Source organism: Dermatophagoides farinae, chromosome 4 (genome assembly GCF_024713945.1).
Source record: "Dermatophagoides farinae isolate YC_2012a chromosome 4, ASM2471394v1, whole genome shotgun sequence".
Taxonomy (NCBI): domain Eukaryota; kingdom Metazoa; phylum Arthropoda; class Arachnida; order Sarcoptiformes; family Pyroglyphidae; genus Dermatophagoides; species Dermatophagoides farinae.
In genome coordinates, this window is record NC_134680.1 from 806,452 (window position 1) to 819,477 (window position 13,026).

Sequence of the window (13,026 nt, forward strand, 5' to 3'; positions counted from 1 at the left end):
ATATAAAATGATCAATTTTTTTCCAATTCAATTACAATTGGTGGATGCAATTTTTTTTTCGTTTGAAATCAATGTCAAATGATGATTACTATTATTGCGATGGTGGTGGTGGTGGTTGTGGATGAATAAATGAACGACGACGACGACGACAACAACAACAAACAAACAGGTAGCAATGATGATGATGATGATGATTATGGCCATTCCCATTTTTTAAAATAAAATTTAGTCAGCCCATTATCATCATGATCGTCGTCATCATCATCAAAACAACATTATGGAGAGAAAAAAAATGAAATAAAAATAAAAATAAACTAAAATTTTGTCCTTGTTAAAAAAACCAATCGATCGTCATTAGTCATTATTATCGATACATTTTTAGTTTTCTCATATTTTGACCATTATCAATTTATAAAATATCGTCATAGTATCATGATGAATCATTCGATTTGTTGATTTTATTCTATATTGATTCAAAAAGAAAGAAAGAAAAAAAAATTTTCTCACGTAAGTGATGCTTTGATTAATTTTTGATTTTTATCATAATTTATGTTTTGTAACAAGACGTTGATGTTTGATTAAAAAAACGTACGATTTTTGTGTCGATTTCCATATTGCAATCGTATATAATCATCAAGTGTTCCCAAATACATTTGATACACGTAGATTAATCTAATTATTATATTATAACAATTAATAACCAGGATTTTTTTTCATTGTTGTTGTTGTTGTTTTTGGTCACATCATATGATTAGATTAGATTTTTTGAAAAAAATATACTTACCATTTATTCTTTTAGGCCGGTAAATCAAGTTTGTACTTTTTTTTACAAATATATCCGCAATTTAGGTACAATAGGATGATACTTTATTATTATGATTATCGTCAGCTATTGAAAGGATAACACACTTACCAGTTTCTCTTTCACATTTATATTGTTGTTATTTCTCTTTCTCTTCATCATCATCTTCTTTTTGTTTTGTTTTGTTTGTTTCTTTTGTCATCATTACATCGTTTCAAATGGTCAGTGAATAAATTTTATAAAATGAAATGAATTTTTTGATGGCAAATATAAATGATGTTGACGTTCAACTTGGCAGCCAAGAATAGAAAAAAAAATTACCCGAATGACCGAAAACTGTCAATTTTTTTCTCTTGCCAAACCAAAAACAAAAAAAAAATATTATTCGAATCTTTGAAAATTTAAATTCTTACACACACACCAAATTCTACATTAACGGTTCTTGTGTATGTAAATAGCATATGTGTTGGTGTTTTTATTGATGTTTTTTTTTTTGAAAAAAAACCGATTCTTTAAGATTCTGTGCAATCACAAATAAATTCTGCTCATTTTTTTTTTTTTAAAGCTGTGATATATTTACACACAATATTGTTAATACGCTATACTCTATATATATATGTTATATTTGCTGTAATGTTTAATCATATTATTCTATTGTTTACATTTTCAACATGTTTTATAATTCCATTCATTTTATGGATAATTCGACGACAACAACGAATTGATCATCATCATTCATATGATAAAATTAACACAACATCAGTACTTAATGAAACAATGTGTCCATCATCATCGAAAATTGAACGGCGATTATCATCGGCATTGGTTAAAACAATTACCATACGTACTTGTGTTGGTATTTATGATGACCACATGAAACAATGGCGTCCAGATTTTTATCGTTATGCAACCGATGATGGTTTAGATTTGACTATTAATTATGTTGACACATTAATCAACGACAATGATGGTGATGGTGATGATTATTTTGAAAAAACAATTGTCGCTATTCACGGTGTTCCCGGTTATTATACACATTTTGATAAATTAGTCGAATATTATCGTAATACAAATGTTCGGGTCATTGTACCGAATTTGCCGGACTTTGGCCATACAAGAAAAACCCGTTCATTTTGGCATACAAGTGTTGAAAAATCAACATTTCTTAAAGATTTTCTCCGCAAATTGAATGTAAAAACCGTTGATTGTTTAATTTGTCATTCGTTTGGTGTCCAAACAGCGGCTGCTATTTGTGAACAGGTATATTTGATTTCAAAATTTCTTTTTTCTTCAATAATTCTATAACCGACATTTTTTTTCTCTCATTCGTTTTAGCCCGGTAATTTGGCCATAAAATCCGTAGCATTCCTATCACCGCAACCACTTTGGGATCCGGTTCGTAATGATGAAATGCTAAAAGCATTTAAACATAAATCCGAATGGTGGTACAATTTTTTATCACTGATGCGTGTACATAAAAAAGCCTATACTAAATTACGTTGTGCCAATATCAATGAATTTCTTTTACTATGTTCAATTGGTATTGAAGATGATACACCGGAAAAATTTACTCATCGTTTACAGAAAATAATCAAAATGAACATTCCAATTGTGTTAATTTATGGTGAAAAAGAACGTCTCATATCGAAAACAGCCATACAACGTTTAAATGAACAGTTGTATATTGAATCTAATGATATTATTATGATTGATCCAGATGATTCTACATATCAAGAACAATTAGAATTGACCAAAAAATATAGTTCATTTGTAATTAAAAATGGTGGCCATTTTACACATTGTAATCATCATCATGTGGCTAATGCAATTATTGATAATTTATTAAAACTTGACAATCATCATCATCAACAACCGGATGATGATTAGAAGATTTTTTGACATTAATTAATTAATTAATTGACTTTGTGACATAAATTAGGTTTCCAATTATATCGATCTGATGTTTGGTGGCTACCAAAAATTATCGATTTGTTTCAAATTATTATTATTATTATTATTTCAATTGAAAATTGTTATTAATTAAATTTTAAATTTGACTTATTAAATTTTGAATTTTAACAAACTAAAAAATATCGATTGATGAAAAATCGATTGTATCGTGATTTCTATTATTTTTTTTTCTAGACATTTCCTTAGCATGCTTTCATGCACACAACACCCACACACACTCATTCTCACTTGCCATGCTGTTTTCATCCTGGACAAGTCTTGTAATTTCGAAAATCGTAATTTTTTTATTTTCAAATTTTTTTGTGACCAAGTAATAATGAAAGTGAGTATCTTCTTTTTGTTGCCACAAATTGAAACAAAAATATAACCCTTTACAACGCCGCGTGTCGATGTTTTTTTTTATATTCAAAAAATTGATGCGTGTTTTTAATATTAAAATTCAAAGGGAAAAGTACTGAATATCTTTATAAAACATTGATATTTATATATCGATAATTGAATATCAATACCTGTATTCTGATACATTTTTTTTTACTTTTTTATTAATTTATTTTAAACAGTCGCTGAATAATAAAGACTTGGAATTGAAAACCCCTTATTCCATATTATATAAGGGTGAAGAAAAGATCCTTGAAACAAAGCTATGGAACAACACCAAGAGCCTTGCTATTCGACAAAAAAAGCTGAAAAAATTTAAATTTTGAAGCCAGAAAGCATTTCCAATTCGGAACGTTCCAGATCATAAAGATCCTGAATCAAGCCTTGGAATTGACATAATTCGAAACTGTAGGAGCAGAAATTTAATCTCCAATTGAAATTACCAATAACATGGATGGATGTGATTTTGTTATGAATCAACGCAATCTAACATCCCGACGAGCTTGAAAAGGAAGCCATTAAAAAAGACTACGGCTTCTGAAGCATATAATGGAAGCCATTAAAAAAGACTACGGCTTCTGAAGCATATAATGACAAAAGACTGGAACAGAGTTTAGGGCAACTCAAGTCACTGGAAATGAACAAGAAGAACTTGCTAAAGTATATGATCCAGGCGTACAAAATACTGCCCTCTCAAATATAACCCTACGTAATCTCTGTAAAAATTTATTTTATATTTTATTATTAATTTTATTATAACACATTGTATGATATCGGATTGTTAACCGAAACATGGTTCGATCACCAGATTGGAAAACTACATCTGGTTAACGAACAAAGGCTGTGATTTATGTGAAGAAAAACAGTAGCATCAATCCGATTTTGATTGATCAATACAGTCGTTTCAATCAATGTGTAGTCAATGTTACACTAATTGGCCAATCAATAAGGCTAATTAGTGTATACGGTAGCAAGGAAATTATTTCCACATCTAGATGATCCATTGTTAAATTATCTTTATGATGATAATCAAAAAAAATTGAACAGTATTTACGTATTAGCGCCACCGCAAACTGGTTTGCAACAGAATCGAATTAAACACAATAATACACTTGCAAATCAATAAATTTACATGTTATAACAGTCTTTATTTCCTATAATTCTATTTTTTTTTATATTTAGAAGCCTTTTTATTATTTATTTGTTCACGAATCTTTCTTTTTTGTTTTCTTGTTGTTTGCTGATTATATGCCCCACTTTTAGTGTATAAAAAATGCTTATTTGGGATTTGCCAACAACAGAACAAGACACAATTATATTTTTTCAGGAGCGAAATATCTTACCTAATGGACGAAAATGTACCAAAAAAAAAACATGATATATGAAGCTTTATTTTGGTAAACGTTGCTTTTGGAAATGTAATCAAAGACGATGCGATCATCAAGTGGGACTTGGAAAAGACAACTGGTTTGAGTTTAGCAAAATAACATTTTGTTCAGCTATGAGATTCATATACTGCTGGTACGAGAAGTTAACGTCCATTAAATTTTGTAAAAAGCAACTTGACTTATCCGACAAAACTGTTATAGATTGGAACAATTACATGCGTGAATTATGTGTCCTTGATATGGTAAATAAACCAAACAAGAAGATAGATGGACCAGGATGCATCGTGGAAATTGATGAAAGTTTATTTACAAAACGTAAAAATAATTGTGGTCGTTTATTACCAGAACAGTAGGGTGTTTGGTGGTGTATGTAGAGAAACAAAGGATTCATTTATATTGTCACTATTCCTAATAGAACTGGGTGGTCTACCCTTCTAGATAAAATAATTGAAAACATTTCAGATGGAAGCACAATTTATTCAGACTGTTGCAAAGGCTACCAAAGGTTTTTTTCCAACATACACACACGTGGTTTTTCATTCTCTTTTCTGTTCGCTTACGATTATAACGATTAAAAATAAAAACTTAATTTTGAAACAATTTTCCGTTTTCCGTCTTATTTCGCTATTCGTGTTTCTACACATTATAATCTGATTCTACATTATTTTTTTTTTTTAAATCAAAATTACAAGTTTCCAAAAAAGTTTCGCTATAAGTTTGTTATTATTATTATTTATTAACAAAACGAAAAACAATTATTCCGTTATAAATATAAGGGTAATAAGAAAAAATTACAAAATAAAATATAAGTTCAAAGGCTAGATTGGACGGTCGATTTTTCTATGTTACCCCTCATGATGGCTTTTTTTCATCTCCCCATTATGTACATGCTACATCTTTTGTGAATGCACGCTGCATTTATGGTGATCCGTTACTTTGATGTGTGTGTATGCAAAAAATGTACCTGTATGAATAGATATACTTTTGAATATCAAAAAAAGTTCTATTCTCGAAATCAAAGCACATGGTCCATACAAGCTTTATATATTGTGATGATTTTCGATTTTCCATTTCATTCTTTTCCATGTGGTCGTCCAGTCAACCATGTAATTGTATTTCAAATTTTATTAATTAAATCTTTTTTTTATAATTTGTTCATCAATGCTGAACACAAATTATAAAAAACAAAAATCCCTAATTTTAATCCAGATGAAATTGTGGAAAATATTCGACGTTTAATTCGTGGAAAAGAACTTTTGCCGATGAAACCATGGTTCAAAGGATTTACCGGAACAATCGAACAAATTGATGACAAGCAACTTGATTTGTTATATTTGGCGAAGCAGCAATATTGGATGATGAATCGTTCGCAATCACAGAACTACCTGTTGGTGTTTCGACTCAAAGATATAAAAAAACGGTATTAGAGCCGATGTTGAATATAGAGTTCAAACGGTATTGTCTCAAACAACTATTATATATTATTATTAATAATGGAATTAAACATCAATTCGATGTAAACTTTTATTTTTGTATACAACACACACATAATATTAACAATTTTTTTTTTTTTTTGTATTTTCTGATTTTATCCATGGATACATACATGTTCAAAAACATAAACATCCTCCTTGTATGACAAAAGCTAGAAATAAATAAAGTGCTATTTTATTATTATGAAAAAAAACATTGTTTTTTTTTGGTGGTAGTTAGGGGGAGGGGGGGTTGTAATAGAAAATGATCAAAACTTTTTGATGTGTTTTGTGTTGTGTATAACAAACATGCAACATGTGCACACATGTTGCTTGTGTGCGACTACGAATAATGGCCATTTTGTGCTTTGAGGCTTTTGTGTTTCGCTTTCGTTCTGATTGGTGGCCATTCACATTTATGTGTGTGTGTATGTGTGTTGTATATATAAAACATCTGGCCTCTTGTTTATAGCAATTTTTTTTTTTGGGTTGAAGGTCAATAATCAAAATAACATAATGGTCCTTGTTCGATCAAAACAACGGTCATAACAGTGTGGTGGTGATCATATTTTTTTTATTGAATGTTTAAATCAATCTAATCGATCGATCCACAAATTGTTCGAAATATTATGGATAAATTATTTATTCGATTTCTAATCATATGGCTATCATTGTATGATAATATTGGTCATCATCATTGTCATCTTTATGATTGGATGCATCGAATTGTATTGGATTCAAATAATAAATATCATCTAAAATGGTTATTCAATATGAAACAAGAGCTTATTGTATTCAATGTTTGTGTTGAAACACATGGTTGGTTTGGCCTAGGTATCAGCCATAGTGGACATATGATTGGTAGTGATATTGTTATTGGTTGGATTGATCAACGAGGCCATGTACATTTACAAGATCGATTTGCCGAAGATGCTGATGAAATGCCTGTTATTGATGATAAACAAGATTGGCAATTAGAATCTGGTTATGAAAATGATACACATACTTGTATTACATTTAGTCGTCCATTTTTAACATGTGATTATGATGGCGATCTACCGATAACCAATGATGTAACGAAATTAATTTGGGCATACAATGATGATGATCCTGTTGGTTATTCGGCAATATTATCAAAACATTCACATCATCAACGTGGACATCGTAGTGTTCATTTATTGAATTATAAATTTGATAATAATGATAATAATAATTTGAATAATATAAAACATTCATCGATGATAAAATCATGGGATATAACATCGAAAAATGTTACCATTCCACATGATTCAGATACAACTTATTGGTGTAAAATTGTTAGTCCATCATTTCGATCAAAAGCACATGTTATAAGGGTAAGAAATCTGCAATATTCCTGTATTGGAAATTTGTATTCATTAAATCGTTTCATTTTTTGTTTTTGTTTTGAATAGATTGAGCCAATAATTTCACCATCTAAAAATGCACCATTTGTTCATCATATGGTACTGTATCGATGTCTACATCCTAATCCATTGATGATGCACGATTATCTTGATCAACCGGGTATTAATTGTTTGGATTTTGCCAATATGCCATTCGATTTTTTTCATTGTCAATCAATATATATGGTTTGGACCACTGGTGGTGAAGCATTCAATCTACCAGATAATGTTGGCATTCCTATATTTGAAGATCATGAAACAACATATTTTATGTTTGAAATTCATTATGATAATCCTGAATTGAAACAGAATATTCAAGATTCATCAGGTCTTCGATTATTTTATACGGAAAAATTACGTGAATTTGATGCCGATACAGCAACAATGGGTTCAGTGGTTGATTATCGTTTAATCATACCAGATGGATTTGAAAATTTCACTATATCTGGCCATTGTTCACCGGAATGTTTTCGACAAAAAATACCAACAACAGGATTGAATGTTCTTGCTGCATTACCACATGGACATAAACATTGTATGTTTTGTGAAATCTTTTTTTTTTTTTTTTTTGCTGATTTTCTAACCAACCACATGAATTCATTTTTCCAATTTAGTACAACGAATTATCGTAAGACATTTTCGCCACCACGAAGAATTGCCACCATTAGCTGAAGAGAATAATTATGATTTTAATTTTCAAGATTTTCGTCGTTTCAATAAACAAAGAATCATATTACCCGGTGATCAAATTACTGTGGAATGTACATATAATACAGAATCATTGAAAAGGCCAATATTGGTATGTTTGTATGGAAAATTCCATTTCACAATTGATTATGTTTTCTATTTTTTTTTTTTTTTTATTTTTTTTTTTTTTTTGTTCTATAGGGTGGATTATCAACCCAAGAAGAAATGTGTATGGTATTTCTTGTTTATTATCCACGTATGAAAGGCGTACGAACATGTCTTAGCGGACTGACACCAGAAACTGTTATGAAATTAACCAATATTGATCAAGTTCAAAAATTAGATGAAAATGACATGAATCCAGTGATCATACATCCATTAGAATATGCTAATCAAACATTGTCCACATATGTGTTAACAAAACAACATTGGCAAATACCAAAGAATACTGTGGCTGATATTGAAAATTTAACCAATCTGATACGTTATGCACCACAAAAAGCACAATGTTTTTGGCGTAAAATTGAAGGCATCGACGGTATAGAAGGAATGGATGAAATCAATGAATTGATTACATATCCAAAATCATATCGTAGATATGAAAAACCAATCGCTAAATGTCGTCCGGTTATTAATAGTCATTATACAATTCCACCAAGATTTATGTCATCATCATCATCATCATTATTGACCGTTTTATTTCCATATCCATTCTATATTATCATCATCATCATCACTATATTCTGTATCTGAACTGTTTCATTATTTTTTTAAATTAAATTTTTTCAACATTCAATTGAAATTCATCGTTTTTTTATCACTTGAAAACAAAAAAAAATCATCATTAGTTAATTTTTAGAAAAAAATTAAGTTTATTCGTACTCACGTAGTAAAAAATTTTTATTTCCGCATTCGTTTTTGCGAAATTCATTCATTTTGGACATAAAAAACAAGAAGAAAACAATTTTCCTTTTTTTTCGTTGTTGCTGTTGTTGTTGAGGTGTGGCTTGATCATCTTGATGATGATGATGATGATGATGATGGTTTATATTTAGAATATTCATTCATTCATTCACTCTTGTCATTTTGTATTATTCTAGGATTCTCTCACTGCTCAAATTCAAATGATGAAGATGATGGTGATGCTCCATTGTTTATCATTAGAAAGTGAATGGTAAAAGAATGAGAAAAAATCGAACGCCATTTTTTCATTTTATTTTGTATGTACCATTCATATATTAGGGTTTACGGCGTTGTTGAATAAAATTATCATCATCATTTTGGATTGATAATCATCGTCATCATCATCATTATAATCATGTCGAATAATAATAATTTGAATGTGAAACAAAAAAAGAAAAATCAGGTAAGAAAATGGTGATGGTTTACTCATTCAAAATTTTTGACTTACTGAATTATTTTTTTTTGGGGGGGGGGCAAATTATAGCCAAAATATCAGAAACCATCACAGCCAATATATAGACCACCATCAGCACGTATTGAATCATCAATGTCTGGTCCAAATCTTTCATCATCATCATCATTCATGTCCACTGGTGGAACACAAGTTGGATTGTACAACAGTGTGGGCGGTAATCATCCAAGCGACATTTTTCTCATTAAACAACCAAGTACAAGTTTTGGTAATGTCATTTCAAGTAAGTTTTTTTTTATTTGAAGAATTGATGTGAGGAAAAAAACGATTCTTTCCAACAAACATATTATAGATGTATTTCCAATACGTGGTGTTTTAAAACGATCCAAATCATTTGGGAACAATAACAACAACAACATCAGCAACAACATCAGCAACAATAATCGATCAAAAAATACAAATTCCGATACGATAAATAAATCGAAATATCACTATCTCAATGATTCAATGGCCGGAGCATTTTTCATAACATTGGAAAGTATTTCAAAAGAAAACATTACAATTATTAAACAATCATTGAATCAGCAAACCTGCAGAACGATTACAATGACACAATTATTACAGATAATTCGTATACTTTGTAATAAAGTATTGGATAAATCAAATAATGCATCTATTGTGGCCAAAGTTTGTTTGGAAATTCATCATAATCAACAATTGAATATGATACATTTAAGTGATCATAAATATCTGTTTCTAGAATCATTAGCAAATTGTCTTCGTGAATGGTTTAATGAACGTGATAAATTACGTTTCACCACTGGTGGTGCTCGTCGATGGACAAATTATATTACATTTTTGATGGAAATTTATATTAATCTAAAAGAATCGATTGTAAAGGATTTGGAAATGAATAAATTTTATCTTAGCGATTCAAATGATGATGAGGATGATGATTATGATGACGACGATGATGATGATGACGATGACGATGTTAATCGAAGCAGTGACGATGAAGATGTCGAAAATGTTGCCAATATCGATAACGATGATGATCTCGATGATTTTAGCAATGGCCAAAATCAAAACAATGACCAACAATCATCAGCTACAAATGATTCAAGTCAAGCTGATTCAAGTTCATGTAAAAGTGGTTCAAGTGAACGTTTTTGTACTACTACTACAAGTAATGTTAAAAAAACATCAAGTACAAATAGTATTGAAATGAAAATAATCAATTCATTATTGGCCAAACAACAGAAACAATTTGCAAATTTATTATTTGATTCATTTCAGGTAATATTGATTAATCCAAATTCAACACCAGCAGAAATTGAATGTATGCAAATTGTTTTTCGTCGATGTGGTAAGTTTACATTCAGACAAAAAAAAACCATAAGACTAAATATGACTTTATTGATTCATTTTAGGAAAATATCTGGATGAAGATAATCCATCCAGAATAAAAGCATTGATATTTTTAATCCGTGATATATTATTAAATTGTTCGGCCATCAATCAATTTGTGAATGCACACAATAATAATAGCCTAAATTCATCGATAAGTAAAAATTTATTGGAAATTATTGAACTTTATTCAAGTGGATGGCAATTTGATCAATCACAGCAGATTTATTATTTTCCATATACAAAAATTGATTAAAGTAATGGAAATGATTTTCAAACAAAACAAAAAACAATGAACAAAATTGATAAACAACAACAATAAATGAAACTGAATTCATTCTATAATCCAGTGCTCATTAACTTGAATCGAATCGAATCGAATCCAAAAATGACAATCGATAACAATAACAAAACGAAAAAAAAAGAATTTAAATTGAAAATTTACAAAAACAAAGAATTCTTGTAAAACTTTTAGAGAACAATTTATACAGTGTTTTTTTTTTCTTCTTCTACTTCTTCGAAAAAAAAACATTGAATAAATCCATTTGTTTATCTTTTGTGTTTGTCTGTTTGTTTGACTAAATTATCATCATCATCATTTTAGGAGGAAAAAATTTCCATATTTACATGCAAAACATTCGTGATAATAATTGGTGAAAACAAAAAAAAAAACAAAAACAAAATTCATTGGGATTTATCGATAAAATGTACGAGAGAGAGATAGAAAAAAACAGAAAAAGGTTCATTAAGTTTTTTTTTCGGGATATCTGGAACAAAATTCTCTATTCTTGTTCTCGCTATACAAATCTTATTCAATGTTTTTTTTTTCGATTCTCATTTAAAATATGGTATCTCTCTCTCTCTCTCTGTGTGTGTGTGCGGTGGGTATCGAAACGAATTTCACTAAATAAATTTGAAACTTTTTTTCTGTTTTTTTTTGTTGAGAAATGAAAAACTTTTCAAAACATTTCCCACCAATACGATAGATAGATTATTATTACGGAACAAATATACAGATCCATTGATTGGTATTGGAATAAGAAAAAAAACGACGACAGCAGCAGCAGCAGCAACCAAACACAAGAATATTATTGAACGACAAAAAAAAGAACATCTTTAAGAGTGTGTGGTGCACCACACACACACATTGATATTCGAATATCGATAGTTTGGCATTTGAAACAAACACAGAAAAAAAAATCGACTTTATCCACATCATCATCATCATTGATGATAGTCATGGGAAAATGAAAACTTTCAAAATAAAAATTCTAAATTCTGGATGAATGAAAATCTAAAATGAAAAAAAAAGAAGAAAAATTTAATATCACAAACGGCCAACCCGCCACACATATACACACATAACCGATTTTGATTTGTCGTCATCATCGTAGTCGTTTGAGGTTTGATCGATCTTTCAATTGAATTTTCTTCAATTTGGTCCACCAGAATGAATGAAAAGATCGATGAATATGTAAGTGATGTTTGAGAGAGAAAGAGAGAGAGAAAAGGGTTGAACAGCAAGGCGGCCACACACTTTATTTTTCTTTATATATGGGACATTATTATTATATTGTGTGTGTGTGTGTGCGGAATGAATATAGTCCGATAACCAAGAGAGAGGAAAGAAATTCAAGAATCCAATCTCAATATTTGACAGCAGCAGGTTATTTGGTGAATTGATTTTTTATTTTTTCTCAAAAGAGAAAGAAATCGATTTTTTTTCGGCCAACATTTTTATATAAATTTCATTTTGTTATTGTTTATGTCGCAGTACATATACAATTGAAAGTTTGTTTCATTTTCATCAATTCCAAATTGTTTTCCATCATCATCATGAACATGATCATTTGGTTATGGCATCAGCCGATAGTACAGAATTTGCCGGCATTTTTTTCTTCTATTTTTAGCCGGCCATTTAATTCTTTTTCGGGATAGTGGATGGCCTAAAAATTTTCAAACAAAAAAAATTGACTTTTGTATTAAATTACATTATTATTTTTTGTGTTATTAATAAAACTTATTACAACAACAAACAAATGACGAAAAAAAGCTCAAATTCATTCATTCCAAACGATTACATTTTCTCTAAATACAAATGTGGAATGAATGAAAATTGTGG

At 29.7% G+C, this 13,026-nt stretch overlaps 4 protein-coding genes and 1 long non-coding RNA gene across 10 annotated transcripts; 4 read left to right on the forward strand and 1 right to left on the reverse strand.

Annotated features, from left to right (window-relative positions):
* The first annotated feature begins 202 nt into the window (after positions 1–202).
* On the forward strand, positions 203–2,893 carry LOC124500308 (uncharacterized). 4 transcript variants are annotated; one of them, XM_047064367.2, is made up of 3 exons: positions 203–507; positions 1,566–2,062; positions 2,138–2,893. In XM_047064367.2, the coding sequence occupies exons 2-3, from the start codon at positions 1,580–1,582 to the stop codon at positions 2,687–2,689; spliced, it is 1,035 nt and encodes a 344-aa protein (XP_046920323.2). In that variant the 5' UTR covers positions 203–507; positions 1,566–1,579; the 3' UTR covers positions 2,690–2,893. The 4 variants fall into 4 exon arrangements, with proteins under 4 accessions (XP_046920323.2, XP_075586384.1, XP_046920322.2 ...); XM_075730269.1 differs by lacking the exon at positions 203–507 and adding an exon at positions 645–1,023; XM_075730268.1 differs by lacking the exon at positions 203–507 and adding an exon at positions 983–1,248.
* Positions 327–861, reverse strand: LOC124500309 (uncharacterized). Its single transcript, XR_006959612.2, has 3 exons — positions 785–861; positions 593–672; positions 327–463 (listed from the first exon to the last, which is right to left on the reverse strand). It is a non-coding gene; the product is annotated as an uncharacterized LOC124500309 (long non-coding RNA).
* Positions 2,894–4,297: 1,404 nt separating the features above from the next.
* On the forward strand, positions 4,298–5,023 carry LOC124500446 (uncharacterized). Its single transcript, XM_075730550.1, is given in 1 exon segment — positions 4,298–5,023. A coding segment is annotated over 1 exon segment (468 nt). The 5' UTR covers positions 4,298–4,424; the 3' UTR covers positions 4,893–5,023.
* Positions 5,024–6,363: 1,340 nt separating this feature from the next.
* On the forward strand, positions 6,364–9,389 carry LOC124490179 (DBH-like monooxygenase protein 1 homolog). 2 transcript variants are annotated; one of them, XR_012832208.1, is made up of 6 exons: positions 6,364–7,366; positions 7,445–7,970; positions 8,050–8,234; positions 8,324–8,867; positions 9,223–9,296; positions 9,365–9,389. XR_012832208.1 is itself a non-coding variant. In XM_047052639.2 (4 exons), the coding sequence occupies exons 1-4, from the start codon at positions 6,641–6,643 to the stop codon at positions 8,873–8,875; spliced, it is 1,989 nt and encodes a 662-aa protein (XP_046908595.2). In that variant the 5' UTR covers positions 6,364–6,640; the 3' UTR covers positions 8,876–8,918. The 2 variants fall into 2 exon arrangements, 1 of the variants encoding a protein (XP_046908595.2); XM_047052639.2 differs by lacking the exons at positions 9,223–9,296; positions 9,365–9,389 and having other exon boundaries at positions 8,324–8,918.
* On the forward strand, positions 9,356–11,270 carry LOC124490181 (uncharacterized). 2 transcript variants are annotated; one of them, XM_075730622.1, is made up of 5 exons: positions 9,356–9,488; positions 9,570–9,670; positions 9,707–9,780; positions 9,850–10,863; positions 10,928–11,270. In XM_075730622.1, the coding sequence occupies exons 1-5, from the start codon at positions 9,441–9,443 to the stop codon at positions 11,158–11,160; spliced, it is 1,470 nt and encodes a 489-aa protein (XP_075586737.1). In that variant the 5' UTR covers positions 9,356–9,440; the 3' UTR covers positions 11,161–11,270. The 2 variants fall into 2 exon arrangements, with proteins under 2 accessions (XP_075586737.1, XP_046908597.2); XM_047052641.2 differs by having other exon boundaries at positions 9,407–9,488; positions 9,570–9,780.
* The last annotated feature ends 1,756 nt before the right edge of the window (positions 11,271–13,026 follow it).